This window comes from Euprymna scolopes, chromosome 2, assembly GCF_053919585.1.
Source record: "Euprymna scolopes isolate OS-2025 chromosome 2, ASM5391958v1, whole genome shotgun sequence".
NCBI classification, from domain to species: domain Eukaryota; kingdom Metazoa; phylum Mollusca; class Cephalopoda; order Sepiida; family Sepiolidae; genus Euprymna; species Euprymna scolopes.
In genome coordinates, this window is record NC_136483.1 from 105,352,072 (window position 1) to 105,366,199 (window position 14,128).

At 36.7% G+C, this 14,128-nt stretch overlaps 1 protein-coding gene across 3 annotated transcripts in view; it reads left to right on the plus strand.

Moving 5' to 3' along the window:
• The window catches only part of LOC145293959 (cytosolic 10-formyltetrahydrofolate dehydrogenase-like), a 143,151-nt gene that overhangs the window by 24,729 nt on the left and 104,294 nt on the right, over window positions 1-14,128 (plus strand). The window contains exon 1 of one of the 3 annotated variants that reach the window (XM_080140834.1): window positions 6,338-6,626. The exons of the other annotated variants lie outside the window; for them this stretch is intronic. Within the exon in view, the coding sequence (XP_079996960.1) occupies window positions 6,597-6,626 (30 nt within the window). The 5' untranslated portion in view covers window positions 6,338-6,596. Of the gene's footprint in view, window positions 1-6,337; window positions 6,627-14,128 lie in introns of those variants that run through there. 3 annotated transcript variants of the gene reach the window in all.

The following is a 14,128-nucleotide window of genomic DNA, read 5'->3' on the forward strand; positions in this document are numbered from 1 at the left end:
GGAACTCTGTTCCGTCTGCCTGCTTCCCACCTGACTACAACCTGGATGTCTTCAAGTCCAACATAAACAAATTCCTGATGAACCGCCCCCTTAAGTAGACATTATTAAATCTCCACATTAACCTACTGTACCTACAATAACCCTTATCCCTGAGTGGCTTCCGAGTCTTGATAAGTGGTGACCACCTTGTAAAAAAAAAAAAAAAACAAAAAACAAAACTCTCATTTGCATAAAGCGATCAGTTAGATTAGTACAAAACCGAAAAGGAAGCCGTTTTTTTCTTTTCTTTTGTCTGCATGGGACCGCACAAGAAACAGATGTGTACTGATTTTTTGACTGCTTTTTAATTACACACCCCCTTGATCTTTAAGATCAATAATCGGTCTCATAGTCCACCAGCCATGCCGGACGTCTTTGTTTGCAGTGCAACCGTCGCACAGTTTCTTCTTGCAGGACTTCTTCAACCTCCTCCTCTGCTGGCAAAGAAACTCTTCATATGTCCAAGATGTGGCATGGCATTCCATTTACTGCTACATGTAATTCCCCTTTTTCATGTTTAGCCCATGAAGGGTCAATGGATTGACATTCCCTACACTGCTCCACCACCTCCCGGACATCTTCCATCGTGATGTGTGGATTCACCTTTTTCGCTAAGTATAACGTCCATTTTTTTTTTTTTTTTTTTTTTTTTTTTTTTTGAAGTGATGCATCTTATGCAGGTCATTTAGCTGTTCTACCATACAACACACTGAAAGAAGAAAGACAAGAAAAAAAGACAATTGCTGCAGAAGTGTTAGAATCAATTTATCACTTTTTTTTTTTTTTTTTTAACTTATTCACTCCAAGCAAGGCATATTGCCACTTGGATGTAAGCAGTTACTATTTATGACCTTGTCTACAGGAGCACTATGTATCGAGTTGAGAAGCGAGATGTTTGTTTACATTACATTTAAATTTCAAGTTGTTAGTATAATCAGGGAATCAGGAAGAGAATTCAAAAGTTTAGAAGTTTGAAGGGGAAAAAAACAGAGTGGAAGGCCTTTTAATATTTTGGGGTCTCTACAGTGAATGGGTAGGGTTTTGCTTCTTGTTGGGTTAGTGTTTAGGTTTAGGGGGCACCAATGATATGAGTTCATCAGAGCACATTCTATTAAAATGCTTGTAAAACAGGCACAGGTTTGCAACATTTTAGTGATGGAACAGTGGTTGGAGCTTGGTTGATAGTGCAGGACTGGAGACTCTTTCTGGACTCTTTATAAGAGGAAGAAACTAGTATTAAATGTACATCCCAGATGTGGCAATGGTACTCCATGCATGGGTGAATGATGTTTTTGTATAGATAAAAGACACTTTAAAATTAGACTATGTTGATGAATGAAGTTAAATTTTGCTTAAAACTTGTTTTATTAGTTAAATATGGGAATTAATGAGTGATGTGTTATTTGCATAAAAAGATCCTTTTGCTTCTAATTCTGTAGTGACATAAATTCACAAAGTTAGCTGTCCAACAGTATACGATGCATTCCACAGTGGCATTTATTCTACATTTTGTACGGACAGAAATGAGATTTATTGATTTAAAAATGGAGACTTAGACCATAACCTAACCTAACCTAACATAACATAACCCAAACGTTGCAGCAAGAAATAAGGGTTTCATCAATCTCAAGGTGGTAACCTGGATCTTAACTCTAAATTAACACACATCTAAACAAGAATCCTAGTGCATGACTAGAATGCTGATTTGTTTGTTTGGTTTTTTGTTTTTGCAAGACTCCTATTCCATTAGTGGCAGAGCTTTTCAACGATCTTAGCATAAAGACCTGAACACTTGACCTGACTTTTCACCTACATACAGCATCTTTTGTATTCTCAAATGGTTATCCATTTGGGTACTTGCCATGCTCAGCGTTACTTAACTTTGGTGATTTGATGAGAACCAGTGTGTCGGTGTGATTGTGCCATGTATCGCTTAACCTTGCCACTAATCCTATGTTCAAGTGACAACTATATCTCGGTTTGTCCAGAGGTTGCAGGGGGTTACAACCCAGGCTTAAGGTTAATGGTTAGGTTAAAAGAGGGTATGTTTGGTATATTAATTCTTTTTCAGGCTGTTATCCTCATTTTAATGGTTGTTGTTGTTGTTTAATCCATCACCTTACAGATGCTAAACTTCTGACTGACCAACAATATGGATTTAGGCAAGCCCGTTCCACAGCAGACATCCTAACTGTAATCTCAGAACATATATACCATTCACGGGACAAAATGGGGGAGGGTAGAGCAGTAGCTCTAGATATATCTAAGGCTTTTGAAAGGGTATGGCATGAGGGTCTTCTCAAGAAAATCAGATCATACGGTATCACTGGAAGAATACATAACATAATTAAATCCTTCTTAGATAAGAGAAACATCCAGGTTGTCTTTGACGGTCGTACATCTAAACAATATGATATAAATGCGGGAGTGTCTCAGGGGTCTATCCTTGGACCTCTGTTATTCCTAATATTCATAAATGACCTCCCTGACAAAATTGTCTATGAGATGAGTATATACGCTAACGACACCACACTCTATAACAGACACAACAGGAAAACAAATGAACACATAACCTAAAGAAATGGCAGAAACACTAGAGGATGACCTCCGATCCGTAGTGGAATGGAGACAAAAATGGATGGTTACATTCAATGCTGCCGAGACTAAACTTGTTTCCTTCAATAATTACAAGAAACCTTCCTACTACCAATAGCAATGGCCAATGACTCTTTATCTGAAAGTACCTCTTTTAAACTCCTCGGCCTAACGTTCACAGGAAACATTAGTTGGAACCATTACATTGAGAGTATTGCCAGGACCGCTGCGAAGAAGATGAGTTCTCTCTACCGTGCTAGAAAACTACTAACGCCCAAAAGTATCCTATACCTCTATAAGGCCACCATTTGCTCATGTATGAAGTATTGTTGTCATATTTGGGCTGGTGTATCTTCTACTAGTCTCTCTCTCCTAGACAAGGTTCAAAAGAGAGTCGCCAATCTGATAGGTCCTGAACTGTCATCTAAACTTCAGCCTTTGTTCCATCGACGAAATGTTGCATCCCTCTGCCTGTTCAAGTACTTTAACGATGAATGCTCTGACGAACTGCAAGCACTTGTGCCCCCTCAATGTAAATACCCCTGACAAGCCCGACAAGCAGCTAAATCCTACCCTTTCACAGTAGAGATCCCTAGATGTAAGAGAGCCTTCTACACCAGTAGTTTCGTCCCGAGAACAGCTAGACTTTGGAATTCCTTTCCGGATCCCTGCTTCCCCAAGTGTACTGACATGCAGAAGTTCAAGTGTAATGTGAATGAATATCTTGTTGCCCAACTCCCTACACAGTACCCCTGATGCTTATTTCCCTGATAGTAGCCCCCTACAACAAAGTGGCAATGTGCCTTGTTTGAGGTGAAAATGTAATAATAATAAAAAAAGAAATAAAATAAAAAAAGCCTCATCTTAAAGGATTCAAAAAAAAATTTTTTTTTTTCAAAATATATAAGGGTATACTTTGTTTTGTAAGAAATGATTGATGACTAAGCCATGATGTGCCAAACATCTGATAATGATTAATTATATCACTGAAAGTTTGTATAGCTAAATCTTTTCATGAAGAGATTTAGGAAAAAAAAATCTACACAGTTGGTAAGGCATTTTCAAAAGCGCAACCCATGAGAATCGTTTGTTACCAGTTAGGCATATTCGATGCCTCCGTTCAGTCTCGAAAGACAAAGGATCCCTCTTTTAGGGGTAGCTGCGCATGTAATTGTGAGGCAAGGGTTGCACAATCGCCAACGACACCTCTCCTGTTTGAGTCCAGTGGCAAGAAGTCCAGTACGACTGGAAACAATACAGAGATAAGCAGAGAGCACATACAGCACCTGGAAGTTTCAAATGGTTATCCACTTTAGTACTGACCAGGTTCAACGTTGCTTAACTTTGGTGATCCAGCAGGAACCGGTGTCTCAACATGATTAAGCATATGAAAAGAGCATACACAAATAATTTGCACGGTGAACTAATTTAATTTGATCTGTTGTCACTGAAAAAAAAAAAATTTAAAAAATACAAAACTAGTCGATTTTTTTTTTTTTTTTTTTTTTAATTACATTTTCACCCCAAACAAGGCACATTGCCACTTTGGTGTAGCGGGCTACTATCAGGGGCAGCAACTACTGGGGCACTATGTTGGGATTTGGGCAGCAAGATGTCGGTTCATGTTACACTTGAACTTCTGCATGTCAGTACAGTTGGGGAAGCAGGGACCTGGAATGGAATTCCAGAGTCTAGCAGTTCTGGGGAAGAAACTACTGGAGTAAAAAGATCTTTTACATCTAGGGATCTCTACTGCATGGGGGTAGGATTTAGTTGCCTGTCGGGTTTGTCGAGGGTGTCTACGTCGTGGGGGCAGGATTTAGCTGCCTGTCGGGTTTGTCGAGGGTGTCTACGTCGTGGGGGCACAAGTGTCTGCAGTTCATCAGAGCATTCACCATTAAAGTACTTGTAGAACAGGCAGAGGGATGCAACATTTCATCGATGGGACAGAGGCTGAAGCTTAGATGCCAGTTCAGGGCCTATCAGATTGGCGACTCTTTTGAACCTTGTCTAGGAGCGAGAGACTAGCAGCAGATGCACCAGCCCAAATGTGACAGCAATACTCCATACATGGGCGAATGGTGGCCTTATAGAAGTACAGGATATTTTCAGATGTCAGTAGTTTTCTAGCATGGTAGAGAGAGCCTACCTTCTTTGCAGCGGCCCTGGCAATGTTTTCAATGTAATTGTTCCAACTCCTGTTTCCTGTGAACATTAGGCCAAGCAGTTTGAAAGATGTACTCTCAGATAGGGAGTCACTGGCCATTGCTATTGGTAGTAAGGAAGGTTTCTTGTAATTATTGAAGGAAACCAGTTTAGATTAAATATATCAACCTCTTTGGGAGCTAATCGCTTCAAGATATCAATTTTCTTAGTATTTTTTTTTCTTTATGTGAATAAAATTTTACTAACCCTCAGCTACCTTCTTCAAAACAAATTTCTACGATTTTAAGTAATTATGTGTGAACACCCTGAAAAATGGAAAAAAAAAAAAAAAGGAAAAAGAAACATTTTAGAATTTACAGTAGAGGATCAGTCTCGCACATAAATTTAATGTGAACTAATCCTCCATTTCTGGACCATTCTAACTTTTTAGGCCTGTTAACTAAAAACTCCTAACACTAACCCAAAGTTAGATTGACAAGCCTGTAAACAACAGTTTAACTGATTTCAATTAAAGAATTAACAATAAACACATTCTATTATGGGATCAAGTTCTTAGCATCCTTGTAAAACAATAGATAACACTTGTAACTGTGCCTGCATGATGAGCTTTTAATAAAGCAAGTATTGTGCAGTCTCTAATCATACCTCACCTGAGCTAGAATTGATGTTGACTTTCAAGCCGACTTTGAAGATGTGAGGTGGCATGATGTGGCCCACACTTGAAACCACACCAAAGACCATAACCGTGGCTGAAAACTTTGTTTTCAGCACCCTGAGCACATCCCTGTTATTCGTGGCAACCCAGCAATGCCTTTTGGGGGTGCTGGCAATGGTCCTGTTGTCATAACTTGGATCGGTAGAGATCATGAGTTGTACAGCAGTGCATTCTGATCTCGCTCGTTGAACATTGTGTCACTTTCAGACATGATAGAAAGCTCCTATCCCTCTTGGGATTTGTACACAACTGGCCAACTAGTAGATAGTCTGTAACAAAAAAAAGAAAGCCGGTTTTCGTCAAACAGAAATGGAATCCTGTCATCTTTTCTAGGGCGACAATTTTATCGTTTCACCCTGTAGCGCTGGTTCTTCATTCCCACTTTCTAACCCTTGTGTCACATCTTCCCGCCGTGTGAGGGAGATAAATAAAGCATTCTTACGGGTCTGACTCCTTCGAGATCCTCTGGCCCATAACCCTGAATAGAACAGAACTCGAACCCGTACGACAGCCCGCGCCTGTAACCACTCAGCTTTGTGGCTTCTGGGTACATAATCTTGAAAGTCTGCATTTTATTATTCGTTAGACACTGATTCAGCGTTTTTGTTTGTTTGTTTGTTTTTGCTTTTTTTTCTGGGTTTTTTTAGGGGGGGGGGTAAAGAATAGAAAAAAATACTTAGGCATATATAAATCTACCGTATTTGATTTCAGACGGAAGTGGGGGGGGTTAAAAATTTATATATATATATATATATATATATATATATATATATATATATATATATATATATATATATATATATATATATATATATAACTTTTAGTCTAGGATCAACTGACTCTCAGCATCGGCGCTTTTCGCTCTCTTTTAGTCTCTCTGGCTCTGGCTACGTGACTCCAGACTACGTAGTTTTGTTGTTTTATAGTCGGCGTGAAAGACAGCCGCTAATAGTCTGCGTTTAAACCCAATACTAAAGGTCGAGCTTAATGTGCAACCCTGAAAAGACCCCGATATTAAGCACAAAACTGTCTCGTTCCACTAGTCTGTTTTCTCCGTGATTCGTACAATTATTCAAGGAAGATGCTAATTTCTTCAACAATGTTTTCGCAGGTAATTCATGTATGTTTTCTTAGCATGCAGCGTTCCTAAGTGGGACCTCGATTTTATTGTAGGAATGTTTGCGTTGGGTGTGAGAAAGAGGGGAATTCTACATACAACTTTTTTAGTCACTTTGGATGTTTCGATTTTACTTATATAGACCTAGATGTTGTTTTTCAGTACCTATTTATTTGTATATTTTATTGAAAAAATATTGTATATGTGGGTGTTATTTTTTATATTATTTGTTTATTTTATTTTTAAAGGCCATCCTCCCAGTAATTACCTCCTCCTTCGAAATGAAGGATCTGTTTATTACTCGTTCAAAATATTCCCAAGGGAGAATACCAAATGGTCCAACCGAAGAAACTTTTGCAACCATTCATCTTCCTTTTACGACGGGGGGGGGGGGGTATAGGAGGTCACATTAAACAGACCTTGTACCGCATCCGCTTTCCTTGGAAAGAGTAATGTAAATGTTATCTCGCCTTTGACTGGTGTCAAAATAGAGTAAATGTGGTATTATGGCAACTGCAATGATTATAGCCAAGATTAGACCAAGGATTATAAACGATTCTCCGTTTGCTCAACTTGCTGGCCTTGTGCCTAATTTTTTTTTTTTTTTTTTAAGCTGATAGCAAATTCAAAATGTAGTTACTAGTTGTGTTGTCAGTCTCAGTGTGGGAGCAGTCTACCGAGACAGTACTTCCTTATTTCAGCGACCAGCCTTTCATGATATTCTTTTGGATTGTGGACGTGGACGGGTCAGACTATTTTTGTAGGCAGTAACTCTTTTCGGAGAGCTGGATTCCAATCATAACCTTAGCTTATGTTTAACCTAGACAGTTGGGGAGAAATAACTCATGGTATCGTTTTATCGGCCAATCCAGAGCATACCGTGGGAGAGGGGTGTTAGGATATTCCCCACATTAAAAAACTGTGTCAAACTTTACCTTCGTGTATGGGGGTGGGGGTGGGGTAAATACAAACTTCTAAGATAGTAGTGACTGACATTTAATGGATATGAATAAAAAGAAAAACAAAACAACAAATTGCATCAGCTGTTAAAAACTGTTATGAAAAAGCAAGTTAACAGGCATTCGTGACATGCACTCCTATATGTACCTATTTACTATGCCTCCCCACGGGACAGAGTTAGACACCAGGGTCGTTTTTTAACGTGGAGAAAAAAGGTACAAAAATAAAAATTGTCTCAGTCGTGAAGGATTTCTCCTCCACCGAAAGAGAACAAGAAATGGAAGTGCAGCAGCAGCATCTGAAGAACAGATACTACACTTTGATCTTGTTTATATATTTTATTGCTTTTAAAATTTTGTAAATACAATTAAGTAAAAAAAAAAAAAAAAAAAAAAAAAAGATTACTACACTTTGATCTTGACCAAAAGGCCAAGATGATGAAAAAGCAAGTTAACAGGCATTCGTGACGTGCACTCCTATATGTATATATATATATATTACTGAGGGGAGACAATCGAAGCAGTAAAACTGAAGCGGGCCTGCAGAATACTATATATATATATATATATATATATATATATATATATATATATATATATACAAATGTAGGTAAATTTGGACATAATTTATTTATTGGTTTGAAAATATAGGTTAACTTATACCAATTGTCATAAAATTTTAACCATAGAATATTCTTATAATCTTCAAAAAGCCTGCTAATTTTTATATAGTTTCGTCCCATAGAACCAAAGATATGAGCATTTCAATATTCAATTCGGCTACCAGTATAGATATATTCACACACACACACACAGAGTTTGTTTATTATACAAACATTATTGGTTACCTATGGGCATACATGTTTCAGTTTCATCGGTTTTTCATACATGAAGTAAATGTCACAGTGTGTAAGGATTATTTGATACTAGAGATATTCATAATCGTAGCCTATTTCCAAAAGAAGAGAGATATAACATATGAGAAATATTTGGAATAAAGTCTCGCCTTGCTGTTATTTCAGATCATTTGAAACAATAGCAACAAGTTTTAGTCTCCTCTCTATCAAGGCCAGAAGTTTTGAGGATATATATAATATATATATATATATATATATATATATATATATATATATATATATATATAATTATACCAGGTTAAAGGTATTAAAGAGTGATAACTAATGGATTTAACAGGGTTATTAACAGTGCTCAATAAAAGAAGAGCAAGATATATTTTTAATATAAACAAATTTACATGGTTGTGACACAGGACATGCTAATGTTTCGGACAAATGGTTGATTAAAACCAGAAGTTTATGTTAGGCGACTTAATAAATGGTTGCTTTCCACAGAAGAAACCTGTTCTACAGTATTGTATGTGGATGACATATAGATTTGCAAAAATCAAGACAACAAAATATAAAATAAGAACATCATATGGTGTATTTCCTTATGTGATACAATTGTCTCGTAATCATTTGGACAAATTTATATATATATTCATAATCCCTATATTAAGGGAACAGGTAGTTTGGACCCACCTGGTTCATATTTATTTTATTTTATTTCTTTATTTCGACTCCTTCTGTAACACATAAGGAAAAATACACCACATACACGAATAATACACCATACCAAAATACACCACATACACAAATAAGATGTCATGTTTTTTTCTTTAGAATTTCCAAAAAGTAAAGTTGAAAAAAACTTTCTTAGGAAAAAAATAAATAAAGTTGATTTTCTGGAGTGGTACCAGTAAAATGAGCGACTTTCAACTTATTTTGAAAATGGGTTTTAAACTTATTTTTAAAATGAGTTGAAAGTTGCTAGTTTCAATGGTACTACTTCAGTCTTAGTTGTTCTTCAACGTTTTAGTTTTTAAGTTAAAAAAAAATAAGTGGCCTTACTTTTGGAATAACCTTTGTATTAGGAGACATCCTAAGTGGGAGATGCAGCCAGATCTTTGTTCACATTATATTTAAATTTCTGCATATTGGTACAGTCGGAGAATGTTGCAGTAAGTCGAAAGGATGATGGTGCCATTTGACCGTACGACTAAAAAGGTAGACACAAGGCAAAAGGGTAATGGCCATAGCAAAGAGATAGCAAACACTGATGATCGGTTAAACACGTATCGTTTTTTATTTACCAACAGAAAACGGTAAATTGTATGGCAATGAGAACTGAATTAGGATCCTTTGGAGCGAGAACGGACATCTTGTAGGGTTGCGTTTCCCAAGGCAGGATGATGTGCCTCAAGTTGATCTGGGTTGTGTAGATAGGAACTTATGTTGGAAACTGGTTGTCAGACATCAAAGGACACCGAAACTGATACCTGGACATCAGTGGGCACTGGAACAGGTAGTTGGATGTCTGTGACCATTGAAGTTGATGGTTGGAAACAAGCAGCAGGAATGAATTTGAGTTACTGGAAGCTGCAGGAGCAAGCTGGACCCAGTGGAGTCACTAGAAATGTAAAAGTCATTTTGAAAATAAGTTTAAAACCCATTTTCAAAATAAGTTGAAAGTCGCTCATTTTACTGGTACCACTCCAGAAAATCAGAAGTAAAGAATGGAGTGTGTATTACATTCAAGTAGTTTGTAGAAAGTTAGCCCTTAAAAGGACTGCTTGAATCGCATTATTAGTTTATGGTAATTAGCCCTGAAAAGGGCTGTTTGGGTACTGCTGCTGGTACTCTTGTTTCTCACAGCTACTCAGCTTGCCAATTTGACAAGAGCGTAAAGTCTGGATGGGAGGCTCCTAGCTCCTGATCAAGCTGGAGATTTGCTGTGAAGTCACTAGATTCATGAAAAGCTGTTCATGCTACAGGTGATAGTGTCACTACACAAACGAATGACTATAATTCATTTTGGGGCTGGATTTATTTCTGCATATTGGTACAGTCGGAGAATGTTGCAGTAAGTCAAAAGGATGATGGTGCCATTCGACCGTACAACTAAAAAGGTAGACACAAGGCAAAAGGGTAATGGCCATAGCAAAGAGATAGCAAACACTGATGATCGGTTAAACACGTATCAGTATTATTTACCAACAGAAAACGGTAAATTGTATGGCAATGAGAACTGAATTAGGATCCTTTGGAGCAGGTAAAGATGCCAGTGGCGTTTATTGCCTGTAAATATTTTCATTCTCTGTCCAAAATAAATGTCTGGCCTATATAGATCCCCCTCCTCCATAGAAGTACTAGAAGAGAAAAGGAGAAAAAAGTGGTGGTGATAGTAGTATGTTTTTTGGATTTGTTTTTTTCTTTTTTTTTTTTTTTTCGCTTTTTGACATAAAAGAAAAAGAAACTGTTTGTCTGTTTAGAGTGATTTAGAAGCTTAGGGATTTTCCTTTCTCTACCAAAACCAACATTTTTTCCTGGTATGTTGCTGGTTTTGTGCAGTTCTAGAAAGTCTACGCAGGTTTTACCTTCTCTTTGAAAAGGAGTTAGTTTATTCCTAATCGCCTGAGATGCCCGTAACAGAGAATGCCAATGGGGCTGCCCGGGTGTATTTTGGCAGGTCAGAGTACTCTTCCTCTGGAGCACTGGCTTTTCAAATCTCCCTTTTTGACCCTTGTGTCACATCATCCCACAATGGAAGAGAGATAAATAACAATTCTATATGATGGAAACCGTATTGGCCTAGATGTTTTCAATTCAAATCTCTCGACGGTGGCAATCTTTCTAGGGCAATTGCTCTTGACATATCTAAAGCCTTTGATAGGGTATGGCATAAAGGTTTACTTCATAAGATCGCTAGCTATGGTATAGCTGGAAAAGTCTTCTCAATTATTAAATCATTTCTTTCTGATAGGTTTATAAGAGTAGTAGTTGAGGGGCAAAAATCAGAAGCTCACAGTATTAATGCCGGTGTCCCTCAGGGGTCCATCCTGGGCCCAACTCTTTTCCTGATCTACATTAATGATCTTCCAAATCACATCCTTACATCATTCGTAGACATTTATGCTGACGACACTACCATTTATGGTACCACATCTAAGACAGTAAACGACCAAGTTCTCTCCAATTCTCTCTCCTCTGATCTTGAGCACGTAGTACAATGGGGAAAGGAGTGGCTGGTTACTTTTAATGCATCTAAAACCAAGCTTCTCTCTTTACATCATCAACATTCTAATCCACATTTGACATCAATTGAAATGAATGGCTCTCATCTTCAGGAGGCCTCAAGTTTTGACAAGCTTCTGGGCTTGACCATTACTCCTGATCTTAAATGGAACACGTACATCAAATCTGTTGCCAAGGCCGCTGGAAAAATGGTGGGATCTTTCTATCGATCCGGTAAATATCTCACTGCTGATGCTATTCTTTATCTATATAAGAGCCAGGTACGTCCAAGGATGGAATACTGTTGCCACATTTGGGCAGGAGCAGCTAGAAAGGACTTGTCCTGCCTTGATAGAGTTCAAAATAGACTTCGTAGCCTCGTAGGAGATGTCCTTTTCTCCTCCTTGCAACCTCTATCTCACAGAAGAGATGTTGCGAGTTTGTCTCTGATGTATCGTTATTTTCATGGAAAGTGTTCGACTGAACTTCAATCTATGGTCCCCCCTCGCCAAACTTTCACAAGAAACACTCGTCTAGTTGTAAACACTATCAACAATTCCCCCCACTCTTTATCTGTGCCTAAACCTAAACGTAGATTCCATGAACAAAGCTTCTTTCTTAGAACTGCACGCCTGTGGAATTGTCTTCCGTTTTCCTGCTTTCCGGCTGACTACAATATGGTTGTGTTCAAGTCTAAAGTAAATAAGTTCTTGATGAGCCGTTCCATATAAGTTATCAAATTTACCAAATTTTCATTACTAATGATTACTATATTGTCCAATTTCTACTGTACACTCTTTAACCCTTATCCTTGAGTGGCCTCTGGGCCTTGATAATGTGGTGATGCCTATGTAAAAAAAAAAAAAAAATTGCAATTCACGGAACATACCGGAAATGATCAAGCCGTCGCTAAGCAGTCCATTAGTATCAACATTAGATGAAAGAACTTTTTTTTTTGAAAGTCGATTTTTTTTTTTTTTTTGCTCCCCAGTTTTCACAACTGTACCAGGAACCAGAAATTTAAATGCAATATGAGCAAACGACTTGCTGCACAACTACCCACTTAGCATGTTCCAGAATCACAGTAGCTTCTTACCTTTCAGAAACAATAGGTGTTGTTTTAGTGGAATAAAAGTTTTTTTTTGTTTGTTTGTTTGTTTTAACTACAGTCGTGTTAAACATGGCCTTGATAATTTTCTTCAACTCACTGAATAATCAATTTGAAAAATTGTTTTAAACGTTGGTGCTTATTTAGAATTACACTTAATTAAAAGAAAAAATACAAAAAAAATCTTTATGATGTACATACTCATCACAGAACAAAGATGTCGTATTCCAAAAATCACAAAGTATTTTTTATTTTTTTTAATTAAGAAAATCAAATTTTATGATTCTTAGCAATTAAAGTATTAATTAGGATTCTGAATACAAACTAAATCTCTCTAGTCAAATTGAATTGTCGCCCTTGAGAACTTTTGGCACAATCTAAAATAATATGACCGCTCCCGGCTTCCCCCTAAGTTTTATATTTACATTGTTTTATTTAAAAAAAAAAAAAAAAAAAAAAAAAAATTGATTTGGGAATCCTAAGTAAGATAACCGGCCCTGCGTGTAGGAGGTATTGAGGATGTCCATACTCCCCCCCACACACACATACAAACATACTTTCCAATTTTTTGAGTGGCATTGTGCCAAATGTTTTTGTTTTATTATTGTCTTGTTTTTGTAACTTTACATGAAAAATAAAAAATATATAATTTCACACATTCAGTACACAAAGTTAAGACGCCGGAAGTGGACACAGTTTAGTTAAAATATTGGAACAGAACGGAAGTCACTGAACATGAAATGAAATACGAAACCATATGGAAATAAATTTATTTCAAAAAATTATCATAGTTTTAACACTTTTTGTGCTATCATAAAACAATTAAAAAAAATAATAAACTTCGGTTTCGTAATTCAATATAAGGTAGCTACTTTGTTTTATGGAGCATTGAAGCATTATTTATCAGAAAATTATGTGATGAAAATTTATGAAAGACATTCTATCTAAGAATTGAAAAATATATATTAAAACTTTATTTATAGAAATGTAAAACAAATAATTTTTTGATTATTTCCGTATGAATATATTTTAAATATTAAAAAAATATTTATAGAAATGTAAAAAAAGTTTATTTATTGTTTCATTATAAAATAAGAAGTGTGTCCATGTGGTTTCGTATTTCGTTTCATGCTTAGTGACTTCCATTTCATATTTCGTTAAACCGAGTTCACTAGGTGTATCAAAATTTTTTGGAAAAATGTTGACACCCCTAACACGAAACTGCGAATAAAATATAAAAAATTCGTAATTTCTGTTTACAGTGGGTTGTTTATTTTCTTTATAGAATATACTTCCAAAATAAACTATTAAAGTTGTTTAAAAAAAATAATAGAATTATTATTTTTTTTTTTTTTT